General features: G+C 31.2%; 2 protein-coding genes across 2 annotated transcripts; both read right to left on the bottom strand.

The window, feature by feature from the left end:
* Positions 1–5,653: 5,653 nt before the first annotated feature.
* LOC125848393 (auxin-responsive protein SAUR50-like) lies at positions 5,654–6,252 on the bottom strand. The gene has a single exon (XM_049528249.1). The coding sequence runs from the start codon at positions 6,220–6,222 to the stop codon at positions 5,917–5,919; it is 306 nt and encodes a 101-aa protein (XP_049384206.1). The 5' UTR covers positions 6,223–6,252; the 3' UTR covers positions 5,654–5,916.
* Positions 6,253–15,842: 9,590 nt separating this feature from the next.
* Positions 15,843–19,163, bottom strand: LOC125847718 (transcription initiation factor TFIID subunit 14b). The gene is made up of 6 exons (XM_049527389.1): positions 18,793–19,163; positions 18,287–18,375; positions 17,973–18,194; positions 17,698–17,882; positions 17,486–17,607; positions 15,843–16,246 (listed from the first exon to the last, which is right to left on the bottom strand). Exons 1-6 carry the CDS (start codon positions 18,907–18,909, stop codon positions 16,163–16,165), a joined length of 819 nt encoding a protein of 272 aa, XP_049383346.1. The 5' UTR covers positions 18,910–19,163; the 3' UTR covers positions 15,843–16,162.
* Between the last annotated feature and the right edge of the window lie 1,936 nt (positions 19,164–21,099).

Genomic DNA, 21,099 nt, shown 5'->3' with positions numbered 1-21,099 from the left:
CTGGGGTCAAGAGTTTCTGCTGTTCATTTAAAATTTCAGGGAGGCTAAACATTTTATACTTTGTTATTTGGTCATGTATGCTAGTAGTGCAGCACTCTAATTAGGAGGAGAATAAGTGAATAAGCTAGTACACCTACTTCCCGAAAGGGGTTTAGAGTACTAAAACAATAATTAGCAACAAAGTTGTACTTGAACAAACAAAACAGAAAGTTATGCCCCAAATTTCACGTTGCACATTCCATAATCTCTATGTTTCCAAATTTTAGTTTTACCGGTTTGATTAGGGAGACAAATTCCACCTGCATAAGTACACCATTAACTACTGTGTAGAAATGTTCTTTTTCTTCTAAATTACTGGTCTTTGTTATTTGGAATATATTTTGAACTGTTTGTAGATGTGAGATTCAATGCTAGTCTAATACATTTCTAAGGTTTCAAGGAGATGATTCTAGAATTTTCAATTCATTACGATATACTTCTTGTGTCATTATTCACATATGGTCGTATTACTGCATTCAAAAGTGTGAGCTAATAGTCAATGATGTGGAATGGATCAGGACTTAAATTACAATAGAGACGATACGTTATTCGGTACCTATTGCTAGTGTTAGGTAGCAGATAGTTGATGGAATGTTTGAGGTTGAACTACCCGTATAATTAGATGCCTATAAGAAGAAAGGGAACAAAGTATAAGTAAAATAGATATGACGGTGGGAACATAAGAGGAAGTTTGATTAGGCAGGTTGACAAAAGAGGTGTGATTCAAATTGTGTGGTGGAAAGCTGGACAGTGCATTGTAAGCTACCAATGAAATGAGGAAAAGAGATGTAAATTGAAACAAGTGTAGACAACTTAGACTAATGATTCTGAGGTTCAATTTGTTCTTCTTTTCCACCTTTTTAAGGAATATGCACACTTAAGACAGTGACTAGTAACGATTGTTTATTGAAGCTTGAACAGTCTCAGCCATAAACAAAAAATATATAATTAATGCATGTTTGATGGCTACAACAATACTTTGAACACTTGTTTAACAAACTCCTAAAAGGGTCCATCAACATTTGATTTGTCTTTGCTAATTTAATCGAACTTTTTTTTCTGTGGCTTGTGATATCTGAGGGTTGTTAAGTGCAACATTGATGTTGATTGTCTCCTCATATTAAATGCTAGCCAATGAAAAAATGTCTACAATTGTTTGTACGGTGGTACTGAATTTGTCCTCGGTTTTCGTGTTCATGTGTGTGAATTTTTCAAATTGGAATTGCTCGAAATGTCTTCTCGTAATGGCATAAAATGTAGCAGAAGAGTACCCCAGTTGAACATGAATGCATATTTAGGTAGGTACATATTGGGACACCGACTTTAAATGATGTCTCAAGAATATTGTTTTTGGAAAAGTCACCATTTTGTTATATACTCTATGAGGAAATTGTCTGTTTTAGATTGTTGACTCAATCAATTTTAAGCTCTTTGAGTACTTACCATTACTATTTTTCTCATATGCTGGCGGTGAAAGCTTTTACTATATACTATATACCTCTTCTTGTAGCTAGCTAGTCTTTTTTCATAAATTCCAAAAATTCTAAATCATAAATGCAGCTCCAAGAAAATAAAACAATAATAAACAATACGTTGTTTTTTTTCTCCAGAAAACATAATACAACATTTTGGTCTCTTTATATGGTTTTAGATATATAATCTTCTCCTTTTTAGTCTAAGTTTTTTGCTCAATGCCCATATCTCTATTACGGTGAAGAGTAAGATGTATTCCAATTCGTTATTTATTCGTTGTTGGACACCAATTTTATATTGTTCACGGTTTAAATGTTTAGTCATGGGCGTTCCCAGCATGTTGAGTCCCATACCGGTGGGTCAAAGACATTTGTTCTTGGGTCATCCTTGCCTGTTAAGTTAGCTTTTGATGTTGAGTTAGATTCTTGTCCACATAGGGCTGAGGAATAAAAGAAAATATGCTTAGAAATGTAAAATCATGATCGTACTGTAATTACTTATTAGTTCTCTCTTTAATAATTTGATTGTCTTATTTTATTTTTTTTATTTTAGTCCGTTAAAAAAAATGTCTCTTTCTCTTTTAGTTTTGACTTTGCACATGCTATTGTTTTATAAGATTACAACATTGAAGAATATGTTGGTACGTTATATGTATCTTTAGCTTAAACTTACAAAATTCAAAATTATATTTTACTTTCTTAAATTTCGTATTAAATCATAATCAGACAAATACTAAATTAAAACAGAGGGAACACGTGTTTTCATATTTAGAGGAGAATGATAAAGGCAAAATATGAATGCAACCAAACACAAATTACATAACTGCTGACAATTAATGAGCAGTCATACTTAATTAATGATCGATAATGCATTACACATGATGGATTCCATTTCATCAGATAATTACAACAGAAAAACCAAATAGACAAAAATCTAACCTAAGAATCTAAGGAACTAAAAGTATTAGTTCAGTCATTAGAAAAAAAAATTAATTTAATTTTTAATAAATCTTACTTTTGATGATAAAAGATGATTTGAGATATAATTGCTTATTTTGTTAATAAAACTGTTCACAAGTCTACCATTGTCTCCCTTTTAATCTCACTTTGTCTTCAACTGACTCATGCGTCCCATATAAAAGTAAACAAACTTAGTATTTGGACAAAAATTATATATTTAATTTTTCATATTACAATTCTAAAGTATTATTAATTAAATTGATTGATAAGTTATAGGAATATGCTCATACTGGTCTGGTCCTACAACCATGTGCTTCAAAAGGATATGTCTTTGTTAAATTAGATTATCACATTATCATATCAAAACCTTTATTGATTATATCATTGAAACTAATTAATATTATTCTTGATAATAATTAATATAAGGATCGAGACCTTTTTCTTTTTCTAAGAGAAATTAAAGTAACAATAAATTAATGGAATAATATATATGGTTAGTCCAGGAATTAAATTTGGAATTTTGGCAGAGTAGATAAAACAACTCTTAACTAATATATTAGCCTATATAAAATCTAATATAATTAAATCTATGGAAAAAAATACAAGAAAATTAAAAGGTGCCACATATTTAGCATTTTGAAAGAGTTCAAATTGTTTCTTTTTCAAAATAATCTGACACCTTGATTGTGACACATTAGCAAAACGTTATAAGCAGAATAGTAGTAAACGCGTTAGAAGGATGAAAATTAACCCAAAATTTCCATTGGAAATTAGCTATCAATGTCAAAGTAGAATTACAAAGTTTTCTAGTTTTTTCTAGAAACTATTCTTGATAATTTCCCTTGTACTAAAAATCAAACATAAGATATATTGTAATAGTAATTAAGAGTTTAAGTTTTATACTGTAAAAAAAATTAAAAAATATCATACTATCAAATCACATGAGCGATAATTACAGGTAATGTCTAAAATAAATGTGAATTAATTATCTAAAATATATAAGATAAATTATAATAGGTTAATATACACCGATAATACAAAAAATATTTTTCGAATATAAGTTAAAAGTGTAAACGTCGTGAAACTAGAGAAGTCGTTAGCGGTCAATCTAGGTAGTCAAATCTATTTGTTACTTAGTTGTTGGTAATATATATGTGCAAAACCGTACAGGACATCTTTGACAAAAAAAATTAATTAAAAAAATAAAAATAAAATTTGAACCGTTGATTAATATCTAAATACTGTCATTTATACTCTTAGATATGCAGTTAAATCAAACATACAACAATCACATTGATTATATTTAGAAACTATATAAAAGATAGGCTTAAGTCATCTACGGCTTCTTAAAGTTGTCTGTATAATTCACTTGGACACCTCAACTAGGACTCGTATCTATTGAACACCTAAATTGTTCAAAACATATACTTATAAAACACAAAACGCTGATGTGGAGAAATAAGTGTAACTCACTGCAGCTGAGCGCGTGAATGGATTTTTTTTTTTAATTTTTAAAAATAAATTAGTGCTTATTTTCTTGACACTTGGCCTGTATTAATTAAATAACTAAAAACTCATTTAATTAAACATTTATCTCTTTATTTATAAAAGAAAATAACCCCACACCCATGTACAAGTCCTCTTCTTCTTCAACCCACCATTTTAAAGACTTCAAATTCTCAGCCTTTTGTTTTGTTCTTCTTATTTTTTTTCATTTTTCGTTATAATCAAACTAATTGAATTTGCAAAAAGAAGAAAAAAAATTGGACCATTGGAGTTAAAAAGTTAGCCGACATTCATGCATATCTATTTTCAATAACTCCGTTCAAGCAACCTTCACCATTCATTAAACTTATTAAAAATGGTATAAAAAATTGATATTCTTTTGATTTCTCTTCATCGTCGATTTTGAATTAATTTATCGACAACGATTATTTTCACAAAAATCTCAATAATCACAGGAAAAATAGAATACAATAGGTGACAAGGGAAGAAAAAAAAGGCAAAAGATTAGGTGGGTGTATTAGGATAGGGTGGGAGATTNACTCACTGCAGCTGAGTGCGTGAATGGATTTTTTTTTTAATTTTTAAAAATAAATTAGTGCTTATTTTCTTGACACTTGGCATGTATTAATTAAATAACTAAAAACTCATTTAATTAAACATTTATCTCTTTATTTATAAAAGAAAATAACCCCACACCCATGTACAAGTCCTCTTCTTCTTCAACCCACCATTTTAAAGACTTCAAATTTTCAGCCTTTTGTTTTGTTCTTCTTATTTTTTTCCATTTTTCATTATAATCAAACTAATTGAATTTGCAAAAAGAAGAAAAAAAATCGGACCATTGGAGTTAAAAAGTTAGCCGACATTCATGCATATCCATTTTCAATAACTCCGTTCAAGCAACCTTCACCATTCATTAAACTTATTAAAAATGGTATAAAAAATTGATATTCTTTTAATTTCTCTTCATCGTCGATTTTGAATTAATTTATCGACATCGATTATTTTCACAAAAATCTGAATAATCACAGGAAAAATAGAATACAATAGGTGACAAGGGAAGAAAAAAAAGGCAAAAGATTAGATGGGTGTATTAGGATAGGGTGGGAGATTTTTTTTTTTTTTTGTTATCGTTGAGGAATCGATGGTGGAGTGATAGGGAGAAGATGAAGAAGAAAGGGCAATGGGTTAAGTGGGGGGAGGAGAGAAATTTCTTTTTTATTCTTTTTTCAATTTAATTTTTCTAGATTATTAATGGCTGGAAATATTCTTCATTTTTCAAAATTAAAAATTTGGACCAATGTGTCATGTGTCGTAATTTTATTCGTGATTTTTTCAAGAAAATGTGTGTGAATTACACGCACAATATTTTTAAAGCTAGTTGTCATTTTATGTTCAATAGATAAATATCCGTTAATATTAAAGTGTCTAATAGGTAAGAGTCCTAGTTGAGGTGTCTAAGTGAATTATGCGGACAACTTTAAGAGGCCGTGGATGACTTAAGCCTAAAATGTACTACATTTCAGAAATTCATTGTGTATTTTACTGTTGATCAATTTGTGTAAGCTCTAAGGTCTTATTACAATATTATTTACAATTGTCGATGTATATAAGTAATCGATGAATTATAATTGCTTGAAAATAAAAAGGAAATCAGAAAAATTGATAGTATTGAATTTGTATAATAATAACAATAGAAACAAGAGATTTAATTTCCACGGGTGCAGAATCCACACCACTGATGAAACTAACAACAATAAAGTAGATGAAAAACCAAATATACAAACCCAAAAAACTCCACAAGAGTTTATAATATATGGGAATATCCTTTTGTCAGTGAAATAAAACCTATTTACTTATAATAATAATAAGTAATAACCTAATTAATTAAAATCTCTCATCATATGATAGAGACTAAAAAAAAAGATGGAACATTTTTTCATCTAAACATTGAAATAAGTGAACAAAAATCATGTTCATGACAAGGAATAGTAATGCCCATATCATGACTAAATCCAAATTCTTCTTCAGCTCTTTGAAGCAAATTTTGAAATTGAGGATATGTTAACCAAGAAATAGGAATTATATATCTACTTCTATTTTCTCCAACATAGACAACAAAATGTCCTTTTGGAACATCATGAGGGAACCCATTCTCATTTTTTCCAAAGCTAGAACATCTTTTGATCAATTGTTTCAAAGCTGCTGTTTGTTGTTTGCTGCTACTTGTTTTCTTTAGACCCATTTTTTTTTTTTGGTTGTTTTTGTTGTTTAGAAAGAGAAATATATTGAATGTGAGGAAAAAAAGAGAGGAAAAAAGGAGTATTTATGGAGTTGAAAAATGAAAAAACATAGGCATGTGGAGGTAGTGGGGACAAAGAAACTGAATAGGTAATGGGATGGTTTATTATGGGTACATTTGTACGAGGACATTGAGGCCCTCTTTACTCCCTCCCATTGGTCTTCTACCCTACTTACACACATTATACTAAACAATCTAGCCAGCTGGATCAATACATACACTCACCACATAATTTTTTTTTTATAACAACAGAAACCCGCAGCCGCTATCCTTTGAGTGCACACAGGATAAAACCCCCATTCCTATGCAATAAGCTCGCAAACCACATAAGAGAGGTAACCCACAGCTAGGCAAGCCCGGTGCGACAAGCTCTACCCAGAAGTCAAACCCCTTGCTTTCGCTGGCAAGAGGTTTCGAACTTGAGACCTCCAACATGGAAGTCCCAAGCCCAAACCACTGGACTATTCCGAAGGGTCTAAAGACATACTTATCGATTAGATATTTATGGTGATGTATCATATCATATCCATCAACATATTATGTAGTACTAAACTTATGAATTGTACGGGTAAATATAATTTATTCATCAGAAACTCATGATGATAGAATTACTGGTGTTTTCTGTCATGAGTTGCATTTATAGGGATCCACTAGCATAATGGGGTCAATTAGTTCCAATACAAAAGTTATTTTTGTATTTAAGTAGGGTTAATAGTTAAATAATGACAAGCAAATAATCTATAATTTGTATAAATCATTCTTGGATTAAAATGAGCAAGTTAATTATAGGAAATTACACCCAATGACCTTAGAAATGAGTTATTTTGAACTTTTGATTTTTACTTGTCCATGAGCAAATCTTTAAAGTTAAATGTAAAAAATATTGCTCATTAATCAGAACTTGAAGTTTTACTCGAGCAAAACGGGATCAAAAGCAAGGTCATCTTATTAATCACCCGTTCAATTTGGCTACGTGTCCAATGACATTTCTCATTTGTTTCTTTTATGATTTGTATAAATCAAACTGATAAATATCATTTTCCTTTGTCATGATTATCTCAAACAAACCAAACACAAATATAATTTTCTATATATTATGATAACTATTTTACAGGTCAATTGGGGCTAATATTAATGCAGACCAAATGGACCCAAACTTTAAATGAACTAGCTTACGCTAATGAACATATACGTAACCCGGTAACCGAATCAATATATTCCATGTCTTGATATCACATTTTTAATACTCTTTGTAAAATGTCCCTTAAGCTATAATGTTATTAAATCTAATGACAATTCACTATAATGCTGGTAAATATTAACATTTTTTAATTTGCTAATATGTATATTTATTATCGTTAAAAGTTGTTTTTGTTGTTTTATGAAACATTATATTCCTTGTGCCAAAGTGATTTCACACACACATGTTAAATGAAATGTAATTTACTCATGATCAGGAACTTTTAAGCAGAAAATTAAGGAGACATCAATCAGTTAATTAGTTGTAAATTAACGTTGTCTTAATTAAACAATATAATAGTATTGACAATATAGGAATAAAATGTATATGCATGGCTGTAAAGTCAAATACTGGGGGCTTCCAGTTATAAATAGTAGTCAAGTTCTGCTAAAAATGGCCACTTTGAAAAAGTGGACAACATTGAAAGAAATGCAAAGAGTAAGAATTATAACTGATAAAATGTCGAAGCCACTTTAAGTGATTCAAATTCGTTGCACTTAAAAGTCAAAAGATGTAGGTTTAATTATTATTTCCTCCTGTCTCAAATTATTTGTCATAATTTCTAAAGATAGTTCTTACAAATTATTTATCGTTTTAAAAGTTCAAAATAAAATGAGTTATTTATTCTCAATTTATCCTTAAGAGTTATTGTTATTGAAGATGACATGTATGGTTATTCATCAATACTAATAAAAGGTAAAACAATTTAAAATTATTTCTTAATAATGTTTCTTTAAGAGGCTTGTAAAAAATCTTTTTTAAGTGGAACTCTGTGACTATAATATCCAAACCTATGGTTTATGTTCGTAATTATTGGAGTGTAGCAATTTTTCTAACAAGTAATATTTTTTTCATATCATTTGAGTAACGACATAAAATAAAATAAGTCATTTTCATTTTCTGTCAAATATCAAATGTATAGTACTTCTAAATATTATTAAATACGCTAGAATGATTTGTCACTAACTTAAGAACCCGCGTTTTGCTAATTTCTATATGAGGGATAAGATGTATTTTTGAATTGTTTCCTTTTATAAAAGAATTTATTTCATATTTAAACAAAATATTTTTAGTCAAAAGGAAGAAAATAATTTGCATCCCTTATGTATGAGAGGAAATCATTTTTCTTTAAAATACTTCGATGCTTAAAAATTGTTATTGAGGTAATATGAGTATATGATAATATTTGTTTACATTTTATCTTATTTAAATCTTATTTATGAGATTTTACTAGATATGTCATTGTTATTACTTAATTATTATTAATCTTTAATTAACGAAGTAGTAGAAGTACCGGCCTCCTATGGATCCAACCAAATATTGGAAATCCCCTTAGGGTATTTTCTAACATAAAGCATTTTCCTATACATACAAAATGCACCATATATATTCAGCATGTAACCAAATTAAATGATCCAAAAATTCCAAATACAGTCAAATTTCGTTCGCTTTACCAATAGTTTCTTATGATAATCTGATTATGTTTTGAAATTGATTTTTCATGTTATATTTTACTTTATAACTGATTTTCATTATATAAGTACCAGTAAAATTATTCATCTATAATAATTATATTTAAATATTATGTAATAGTATTTTGTAAGAAATATATTATGTATAAAAATAAAATATTTATAGTAATCATTGTATTTAAATAATGCCCATTATATATATATATATATATAGACTACTCGTGTTTGCCTTATTTTTATATTCATATTCTTTCTATTTTTTCGCTTAAACTAGTTAACAAATGCTTTCTTTCTTCTTGGTATACAAAATCATTACACAATTTTTTTCTTACTTTTACTTATAACAACTAAATAAGATTTAAACGTCAAATATCAATATACATGTATAACATCACCTCACTTTCCTAAATTTCTATTACGCTTTATACAAAAGTGTCATATGTTTCTTTAGGGGTGTAAATGGATCGAGTTGGTTCGGGTTTTTTAAATATCAAACTAAACCATTTATGTCGGATTTTTAAATCTATAAATCAAACTAAACTAATAACATTCGGGGTTTTCAACCTCAGATTTTTTCGGGTTTCACGGGTTTTCAAGTTTTTCCGGTAAAGTATTCATACAAACATATAAGTAACTTGTCTTTCAATTTTTTCTTTAGTCTTACCAAAATATAATTATCTAAGGTGTTTCTTAAGAAAATAATACAAAATATGATGAGTGATGATACTAAAATATTCAACAAAAATAACAATGAAATCACATAAAACAAATATTGCAAATAAATAAGTCAAAATGAAAATGATCATAATTTTAAGATACTAAATCATGCCAAAATAAGTCTAATAAGTATTAATTATATGACTAAACATTAAAGAAAACTAAAATTAGGTATAATGTATTTTAATTATCTAAACCAATATATAACTAAGGACAAATATTCAACATTATTGTCATACTTAGTATTTGAGTTGATTTTTTGTTAACAATAATATTGATTTGAGCTTCGTTAGAATTAATAATATATATGGAATATACAATTTATTGGACTATTCAAAATTTTAAGTCAAACTTGAAATAATATGTTAAAAGATAAAAATTATGAAAAAGTATAAGAAATATTTATAAATTATATGAAAGTAAAAACTTTTATGTATAAAATAATTTAAAAATATGTTATCAAGTTGGTTTGGTCGATTTTTTTTCTCAATTTACAATTTGGTGTGGTTTTCGATTAGATTTTGTTCACCTGTGTTTCTCCCGTTCTTCCTTTTTAAAGAAAATTAAGTGATCTTATCTCTCATATGTTTAGAGACAATATGATACTCCCTTTCCCTTCTTAATCGCAATTATATTCTAATTATTCTTTATTTTATATTTATTTTTAGTTGGTAAATGAATTTTATAAGTGTTCAAAAATCAAACTCAATACATTATTCAGATAGTATTAACATTAGCATCGTATATTCATATGGCACCGGCACGTGTCCCTAATAATCAACGAAGAAATACTAATATTTTAGGTTTAACAAGATGAGCTACAATATGGGTTGACATTGCCAATGGTGGTAGATTAAAGACAAGTCAACACCACAACATTAAATAATGGATATAATACCTTTTGAGGTCAACTAGATTGAAGCACATAATATGTGTTTACTCTTAAAATAAATCAATTATATTTATAAACATGGTTTAAAGACACACGAATTGAGATAATTAATTAAAACACACTATTTATATACTATAACTAATATGAACTAGGCAAAAGAAAAACAAATGGATTAATTAATAAGTTAAGTAAATAGAATGAGCTTGTGTTCCGGTGCTAGCTAGTAGCTAACATCGTCACGAAGTAAACTTGATTTTATTGAGAACAATGGAATAACAAAGCTCAAAGCTTAAGAACTCAAAGTATTAGTGTTGATGATGAATTAGCTAGATGGTTCATACACGTACGTAATAATTCCCATGCATTATTGAGACTATGATTTTCAACATTGAAAACTATTTGTACTCAACCATAACGACCCTGTTTTTGCCAATTTGAATCATGTTTCAACTTATAAAAACGATAGATGGACAATTTCATAATTGGACCACCACGTTAGATAGTCAGAAATCACCCTACAGCCAGGACATCAATCATCAATTCTTTTATATAAAAAATAGTAAATGACAGCACTTTCTCTTAAATGTCACTCCCATTTCTGCCCCTAGGTCATACTCAATGGTTTCAAAAGGATTGAAGTCGTTAATTGAGTTTATATATATCAAATTCCACCAATGAAACCTAATCATAATACTAAATAGATTACTTCTCGATATAATTTTGAGAATATTCGTTTTGTTATCCACGTGTATGTCACTTAAGTTGCAGAACAAAAAGAAGTTGTTATTCCTCATCCTAATGATACCCTATACTTTTATTTTCTCATATAGGCTTAATTTTTATTTTATTTTTAACGTGATAATTGAAATGTTCACTTTGGGGACACAAATTAAAGGATGTACAAAAGGTAAAAGCACTTAGAGTGAATGAGAATGACCTTTCAAACTAACGTACTACAACTTTTAACTTTGATATTGATTAAAGCCTAAACTTTTTCCAGCTTGTGAGATGATGTGAACCAACTTGGTGTTCTCTTACTTACCATATCATTGAATTATCAATATCCATTGTCTTGTAAAGTTAAAGTTATTAACGAGAAACTCATTTGTTCAATCATATTATAAATATGTCTCCCTTCACACGCGACCTTCACTCTTTTCTATTTACATCTTAACATTTAACTCAAGATCTTCAAAGAAGAGATGGATAATTTCTTATATCCTATATTGTGAAACTTTACATAACTCTCCAAACTATTTGATAAGTAGGCGTATCTCGTGGAGGTGTGTAGATTGCAATATTCTTCTAGTGGAGAGATTACGAAAGAAAAAAATTGATGGACAAATGATATATCATTATGTGAACACACTCAATATCCCAATAAAAACATCTTCGTATGCCTAAGGAATTTCACTATAACCTTATCACTCTGGTCCCTCTTAGAATAGGAACCATATAGCTGTGATGTGCTTAAATTTAAATATTCTAGCTACATGTCGTGTATCATGTGTATTGATGCAGAGTGACTTAAAGCGTGTTTGGATGGGCTTATAGCTTATAACGTATATGCCAAACATAGATTATTATGACTTAGATTTTAAGTAAATGCTTCAAAACATTTTTAATCTTTATCCAAACACACTATAGTTTGAACTTTGAAGTACTATTACACTTCTAAGGATTATAATAGAGCAATAACTAAAAACAAAATTGCATATATCTGAATTGAGAGAATTATTTAGGAATTTTAAAATGCCAAATGACCCCCTTGAGCCTCTCCTCATTCGACATAATAACCTATTCTAAAGAAAATGTCATGTATCGACTTATAATATAGACTTCTCACATTCAAAAGAAAAGCCAGTTTTCTGGTCCATTCAGCCTTTTGTTTGTTTATTATTTTAATAATGGTGATGTTTGGCCAGTCTTGACTATTTCTTCTATACCTTTTATCTCCTACCAACACACAAGTTCAAGTAGCTCTACTATCAAAGCTTAATCAAATGCATAAGAAGATTTTAGATTCATGATTTTAAGTTTAGGAGCTCTAAATTTTTATTTTTATTTTTATTTTTTTATGACGAGGGAAACCCGCAGTCGCTATTTTTTAGGTGTGCACATGATAAAAACCCCGCTCCTATGCAATAACTCGCAAACCACATAGAAGAGGTAACCAAGCAAGCCCGGTGCGACGAACTCGACCCAAAAAGCAAACCCCTTGAGACCTCCAACATGAAAGTCCCAAGCCCAAACCACTGGGCCACCCCGAAAGGTTAAGAGCTCTAAATTATAGCCATATTTGTTTATTGGATTTCAATAAATTATTTATACATATTAAGTGAATTTTCTACTAAACAAATAGGGTTTTGGATAAAAACTATTGAATTTCACCTCAATCAAATAAGAAGAAACCACCTAGTATCTCATAGTTTTTATCCACTTGATTGACCGCTAAGACACATCATTGTACTGGTTCATTCAGTCCTTTGAAAAGCATCATTTGTTGTTTGGCGGTAAGGAGAAAATGAAATGTCTCAACATCATAAAACCTACCATGTGACCCTGCTTGAAGCTTGGTATCAACATCATAAGCAAATAAATACAGAAACTGACGTACTGCTAATGTCTACCCAAAAGATATAAATGAGAAAAATGACAAAGCAGACATGCATTCTAAAATTAAAAAAAGAGCACAACTATTATTAAGTCTTCTATTCTGGTGACAGGTTATGATAATTTTCATGCTTTCAGTCCTTCACATGTGGTGAGGCCCAAAAGTTGCCTTTAAAATTTGTCTGTATTGGTTTTCCAACATTCAAGAGAAATAAATCATCACATCCCATACCTATGTTAAGAAATTAGTTAGAAACAAAACTAAAAACATAGGTAGTAGAAACAAATGAAGATTCAGGGTCGAGAATAGGTAACAACCCAATCTACTAGTGATACTATTTTAGAACCCGACATGGTTTTAAAATTCATTACTATAGTTTAAAACGTGTTTGCTTATATACCCAACATCTCTTTATGTCGATGTAAAAAGGGGAATATTGGTCAAGAATGGCTGATCATTGGGGTGGGTTCTGTTATGAATGAAGAATGGACAACATAACTCTGCTGACTGAAGGCAAAGGACCATCAAAGTCAATAATAACACAAGAAACAAATAGCATTTTCTATGTACATCCCTAGGGACAAGTGACAACATAATACTTGAATTAGCATGTGAAGCCATGTTACTCTTGCTTTCAAGTTGAAACAAAACGGAGGCTGCTAATACATCCGAGTTCTCAATTTCTACGGTAATCATAAACTTAATTTGTCCTGTGTTGTACAATTTGGAAATAACGAACATCAGAACATGTGAATTCTTTTGCCTAATATCTACTGAATTTTAAGGGAGCCACACAAATTACTAGTTTAAAGAAATTTCACAGTGATCTCAAATGAACAATTGCAACTAGACAGCCGATTATAGAGGAATACATAAATTGAACATAGTAAAATAAGAAGGTGAAAATTTTCATTGAAATTTCCATGTCCCCACCCCCACCCCTATTTGAACCTCAAGGAAATCTTAATTGATATGAGAATGCGCTCTAGAAACCAAACCTATACAAGGGGCTTGAGCTCGAAAACCAATCTCAGTCAAATTACTAATTGAAAGAAAATATTATGGCTTAAACATGTGGTTGCCCTTCCTTTGTTATTTCCTGAGTGAAGTGATCCACACAAAGCCCCCTTCAGCAAGAAAAGGTATAAATATGAAAAATTCTACACCATTTGGATTAGAGAATTTATGGAGGAATTGGGTTCTAAATCCCTAGAAACAAATCACTCATTCTTGAATTGAAACATGCTCAGAAACGGCAATTCCAAGCATCACACCTCTGCCACTAAAATCCTTATGCCTGAAAATAGTAATCAATTTGGTTGTTTTCGTCCAAAGTTGAAACTCTGTTATGAATTTTGACCACATTCTTAAACTGGAACATGTTCAAAAGCAACTACTCCAAGCATCACCTCTGCCACTAAGATCCTAATGCATGAGAATAATGAATTTGGTTGTTATAGTTTGACTCTATTATGGATTTTGACCACATTCTCTTGCATTAATTTGGTTGTTATAATTTGACTCTATTACAGATTTTGACCACATTCTCCATAAGACGCTCTTATTTCTTCCTTTCTCCAAGTTTTGGTTATGGAAAAAGGAACCAAGCGGGTCCAAACACTAGCCCACCAAATTATTGCTATAATAATGATTTTTTTTGTAGATATGCTCAAATTAGTCAATAATATAATGTTCCAAAATGACTGTCGCGCTCTAACTATTGCTTCAAGCTTGAAGCCTTGTGGAACAACAATGATATAGTGGGTCTTGTATAATATTTAGTAGGGATACTTATTTTCACTAGCTAATCATATATTTAATAGTGCATTCATGCCGCCAAAACTGAAAAGGTACTTGAGAGAGGGTACTGCTATTGCTAATTAGTTTACCTTCTTGTATATAGGACAAATACCTTACCAGACCAGCAACAAAAAGATTCTAAGGATCAAGTTGAGTCAAGGTTAACTGGTTAAATACCAGGACAGAGTACAATATGGGAGGAAAAGGTCTAGTAGGCTTCCATTCATTACCAGATAAAAAAGAGGCAACACTCAACAGCTAAAGAAGTGTTCTACCATTGATGCTAAAGAATGTCAAATGGCTGTCATAACAAAAATAATGATAGTAATACTTTCAACTTCAACCAGAAAAAATATATATGCATGCTTTATTCAACACCACTAGTAAGAATAAGAGAATTTATCACATCTAGGCTTCTCTTTGCAAATAGTTGATTGTGCAACGTTAAATGAAGCGTGTTATAGAAAAATAATAGTCAAAAGGACTTATCCAAGTGCATGGTATCACATATAAAACCAAAAGAAACAGCTAACTGCAAGTACATGTGCTAGAGTTCACACAGTAACCCCACACAGATACCAGAAACAACAAGAGCATAGCTAATGAGACATGAACTATGGAAAGACCATGTTAAAATCGAGAAGAGCTGTCGCATAACTACTGATGTGAAGAGTAGCACCAACCAAAAAAGTAGAAATTATTAAAACGTGAAAAGCAATAATGTGATGAGCATACCTCTGCGTAAAACCTGCCACTGAGGGAGCAAATGTACCAATATAAGTCTCATGTAACATATCCGGAAAGCAACCCAGTAAGACTTCAGTCAGGAATTTTTCTTCCAATTGTTTTGACAAATAGTTTAACCATAAATCCTGGTAACATTCTTTTTTACAGAGGAGCCAGAATAACACAACTATCCTAGATGTTACAGAAAAATATCCTTAGACGTTATCCAGGACATAGTACAGCCTGTACCTCACAGCATATGGAGGAGATAGAAATGAAAGGAGGGGCCGGGGGGTAGTGAAAGGGTCAGGTTGAGATTTTAACAAGATATGATGGAGAAAAGAAAATGAACTTCCACTAACTGAGCTAGTCGACATGTACAAAAGAACATGTAAATGTGACCGACCAATCATGTACATACTCTAATCAGAATCCAGTTTGAATGTCTGGGGTAGCTCATCCATCACACTCAACTGCCTCCTCAGCTTAACAATGTGAGCTTGCACCTGTCAGACCAATGTCCAATCGATTAGCTAATAGTAAACTACTAATACTACAAATGTGGAAATTGAGTCTGTAAGCTCAAAGCGCATGGCTTAGAGGAGACTAAATGAGAAGATAGACAAATAAATAATCAAGGTAAGAAGGCTGGTGTGGCCAGCTGTAAACTTGTTCACAAAATATCTAATTTGCTTCAAAATGCAGCCTTTAGATATACATATTTGCATTTTGAGGTGCTTAACACAGGTGTTGTTTGAAATGTTACGAGTTCATCAATCAGAGATTTGAATCACTTGCACAATGTAGCTGATGCATGAAGCTTTGAACCATAGTTCGTTACCATGGTGAAATTGGGTTATTTTTATTATCTAGCGATCTGCTTCTCTCTTCTTTTTTCTAGTGAATGTATTCATCTACTTCTCTGATTAAGAAAAAAAAAATGAACTAGGTCTCTTAAGAGCCGAAGGCATTCATATGCTTGAAGTTCCCTTTAAAACCCTAATGAAGTAGATAACTGACGGTCTAAAGGAGAAAAAAGGCACTCTCCAGTCTAGACAAGACAGTTTATCCAGGTCAGATGAAAATCAAGAATTCAATCCTAGCACTGAAAGATACAAGTAAAGAATTAATGATTGCATAGAGAAATTAAAGCTCAAGGAAAAATGTCGAAACATAAGTCTTCACCCAACATGTTTAGAGAAAACACTTCTGCTCTACATTTCATCCAAAAATGAAAAAGGTAAATATAAACTTAATATAGAGATGAAAATGAACATTCAAGCTGTATTAACATAATTTATGTCAGAAATGTTTTTTTATAACCATGGAATCCGGGCCAACTTGTGTGCACCTCAACTAATCCCATGGTTACTTGCTATCTCCCACCAACACATGGTAACTCTGTCCACAAAGGCTTGGACAAATGGAAGAAATCACCTAGTGTGTTTGCCTGTGCTGGGATTTGAACCTAAGATCTCATGGTTCTTAACCCACTTTATTGGCCACTAGGCCACACCCTTCTGTCACCAATATAATTCCATCAGCTTAAATAACTATAGGTCGCTACTCAGCTTTATATATAAGAAATTACGCATCCAGCTTTATCTCAAGGGAGGTACAGACACACGTGATTTCTAGTATCTATGGGCATGAATGTTTTTTACACAAAGAAGTTTAGATGCACTGAGCATGTCTGCATATGTGTGTGTGTGTGAGCGGGAGAGAGAGAGTTAAGTTAAGCTCACCCTCTGACGAGCTGCTGTGAGTTTTAAGAGTTCATCAGCCTCAGAGAAATTGATGAACCACTGACTAAGAGGATGGTTTTTTGTATCACCTCTCTTCAAGGCATGCAGGTCCTCAATTGGTGCTAAGAAACATAAAGTAGAAAATTACAAACTGAAAGGACCAAGTTATTCCAGCAGCAAATCCAAAAGATCTCAGCAAAGAAGATATTTACCAGGAGGCAACTTAAATGTTGCAGGAAGCCGTGGCACGACTACTGCAGGATGGTTCTGAATACGAGAAAAGAAATCCTCAGGAGGATCCGGGAATACAATCTCATTGTAAGTTTCCACAACAATAGGTTTCTTTGTTGACTGGGGGCCAGGCTCATTCTCTGCGTATAACTTCAAATGATGATACCTGGGGAAACAAGATCACTGGAAGTATATCCACGCTGCCAGGCAAAGTTTAAAGAGAAAAAGAAGCCAATTCACAAAGTAAAGAACTTACAAATCCAACTTCTTTTCACCAACGTCATCGTGGAAGAGAAGGGATATTGCAATTTCAAACTCGCCCCAACCACATTCTGACAACTCAAAGGGCGGTGATTCTACCACTCTAACAGGATTATTAAAGCTTGGATGCAGTTGAAAAACAACTTTCTTGATAACGCCACTAAGATCCTCATTTGTTGCCCCACGAACATATACTGACCACCTATGTGACTGAGTTCTGATTGACAACCCCATATATTATAATTGTATCAAGAAGCATAATACTCTGAGTAAATAAATGCACTAAAAAGAATACCCACTCCCACTTACTCAGTGGCTTTCTTGCCTAGCCAAAATGCAATTGTTCCAAAGACTATTGGGACATAAATTTCAACATCTTTCAGCCTCTTGCATGAAGTCTGTGTAATACCAGAAATTAGTCAAATTACATCTCAAGCTATGAAAGAAGTTAGGTAACGGAAAAAACTGGTCAATGCGCAAGTCTCAAATATTTCCAGAAATAGACATAAATAACACTGCAAACTGATCAAACAGAATAATTCATCAAATACATAAATATAAGCAGCATGATGAAATATTACACGCTAGGATCCATGTAAAATCGAATCGTGCAGGTAATATAAAAAATGAAGAACTACTACCACTATATTATCAAAAACAGGGCCAATAACCTCCATTTTTATTAATATCCTAACATGAAACATACTTGAACCAATATCCGCACAAACATAGGAGTTAAAAGCATACGATACACCAAAAAATAGAAAAATAGTGAGAAGTACTAGTCATAAATTTATCAGATAACAATAACGTGCCTTTTTTTCAAAATCTTCGGAAGGGTTAGCAATTTTGGTGAGTTGTAGCCTTGGATCAGCGTCATTTCCACCAAGGTCACTGTCATTCGGCGTCATGGAAGGCGAGTTTAGAGGCATTTTACATGCAAAACGAACCTAGTTATGGAAGTTGAGGTTGTTTTGACTAGTAATTTGAAGAAATTGGGAATTAGGGTTTTGAAATTGAAGAGAAAAAGGGGGATTTTAGAGGGAAGAGGGGAAATCTGATGCGTTTGGTGGGAATTACAAAGGCATGGAGTTTTGGGTATGCGTATTTGCATGAAACAAAAGAATGTTCCAATTCTGGTTTTCGCCTCCCTCCAAACTAACCCGCCAAATATCAACGATGTCTCTGTTTTCTTTCGAGGAAAGTTATTATATTAGCAAACATATGTACTTTATTTATTTGAAATTTAAAATAGTGAGAGTTTAAAAAAGTTGCCTTAAATAGCCAGAGTTTGAGTTCTATCTGCTTTATTTTGTATTTATTTGTTTGGAGCTATATCGACTTGATATGTATCATTTTATCAATTCATTGTGATATAAAATGATACACCAAACTATTACTACGTGTTTGGAGCTATATCGACTTGACATGTATCATTTTATCAACTCATTGTGATATAAAATGATACACCAAACTATTACTATGTTTTGTAATTAGTCAAATTATTGATATGATTGATAATTAACTTTCTCCTATTAATAAGGAAAACTCATCCTCCTTTCTAGCAAAAGATGGAATTATTATTATTTAAAAAGAAAAAAGATGCTTTTAAACTAGTACATTATATACAACTTTTTAGAAGGTTCTATGCGTATGATATTTTTGCAATTATTATAAGGCCAAAATGACAAATGTTGAGTAAAAGATTTAATTATACGATATTTGTGAATATATTAAAGTGTTATCGATATGATATTTGATAGTTTGACTCATTCTTTTCTATGTTAGTATTTATTGTAATCATCAAATAAGAGATTTGAGAATTTAAGATAACCAAACGCCTATTTAGTATAATGTCTAAAAATATACATGCTTATCCAAATAATCAGAGGNTTGAGAGTTAAAAAAGTTGCCTTAAATAGCCAGAGTTTGAGTTTTATCTGCTTTATTTTGTATTTATTTGTTTGGAGCTATATCGACTTGATATGTATCATTTTATCAACTCATTGTGATATAAAATGATACACCAAACTATTACTACGTTTTGTAATTAGTCAAATTATTGATATGATTGGTAATTAACTTTCTCCTATTAATAAGGAAATTAAGATTGTTTCGCTAATTTTGATTAGTCATTTTACTATTCAACTCATCCTCCTTTCTAGCAAATGATGGAATTATTATTATTTAAAAAGAAAAAAAAATGCTTTTAAATTAGTACATTAAATACAACTTTTTAGAAGGTTCTATGCGTATGATATTCTTGCAATTATTATAAGGCCAAAATGACAAATGTTGAGTAAAAGATTTAATTATACGATATTTGTGAATATATTGAAGCGTCATCTATATGATATTTGATAGTTTGACTCATTCTTTTCTATGTTAGTATATATTGTAATCATCAAAGAAGAGATTTGAGAGTTTAAGATAACCAAACGCCTATTTAGTATAATGTCTAAAATATACATGCTTATCCAAATAATCAGAGGTGCATCTTTAGCCAAGAACGAGTTAAGGTTTACAATTCGAAGATCAAGTCAGAGACTGCTAGACATCTTGCAAAGCAACTCTCACTGAACAAGAATGTTGAAATAGTTCAAGAAAAGAATTGTGGCGTAATCAAATTGGTTTATGAGAAAAAAATATATATATTCTTACTTGATATGTTCTAAGGGTATATAGTACTAGAGTAATAATGAAAAATAATAGAAGGTACATAAAGCAATTAAAACTTAATATGAGTTAGATAAATTGAATTATAACTCAAGTCTCAATCAATTTCAACCCGAGTACCTTTTGAATGGATCAATAGCCCACACCCATTTATTAACTCAAACTATCTTGATCCGTTCAAATTCAGCTCAACCCGGCCATTTGCGACCTATAAATTGAACTTTGGTACATCACGAATTTAGGTACTAGAGAGCAAGGCATTATTCTTAGACCCATGCATACCAATGCCACTTGTCATTTATCGATCGAAAAAGAACAAATATCATTATATCAATACCATTGTGTGACTGCCATCCTCAATAAATTGAAAAGGTGAAGAACAGAAGATATACAAGGCACGACACCGAAGAGGGTGCAGTCTAGTTTTTCCATTAGATTTGAGAATA

Source organism: Solanum stenotomum, chromosome 12 (assembly GCF_019186545.1).
Source record: "Solanum stenotomum isolate F172 chromosome 12, ASM1918654v1, whole genome shotgun sequence".
In the NCBI taxonomy this organism is placed as follows: domain Eukaryota; kingdom Viridiplantae; phylum Streptophyta; class Magnoliopsida; order Solanales; family Solanaceae; genus Solanum; species Solanum stenotomum.
The sequence above is the reverse complement of the archived record's forward strand: the minus strand, read 5'-3'. Positions and strand labels throughout refer to the sequence as shown.

Bases quoted from the DNA above. Each gene is read 5' to 3' on its own strand.
- LOC125848393 (XM_049528249.1), bottom strand. From the start codon at position 6,222: ATGGGTCTAAAGAAAACAAGTAGCAGCAAACAACAAACAGCAGCTTTG.
- LOC125847718 (XM_049527389.1), bottom strand. From the start codon at position 18,909: ATGCCTCTAAACTCGCCTTCCATGACGCCGAATGACAGTGACCTTGGT. The intron at 17,608-17,697 runs GTAAATATCTTC...TATGTTTCTTAG, and splicing joins AACATTTAAGTTGCCTCCTG to CACCAATTGAGGACCTGCAT. The intron at 16,247-17,485 runs GTGAGCTTAACT...TTGGTCTGACAG, and splicing joins TCACAGCAGCTCGTCAGAGG to GTGCAAGCTCACATTGTTAA.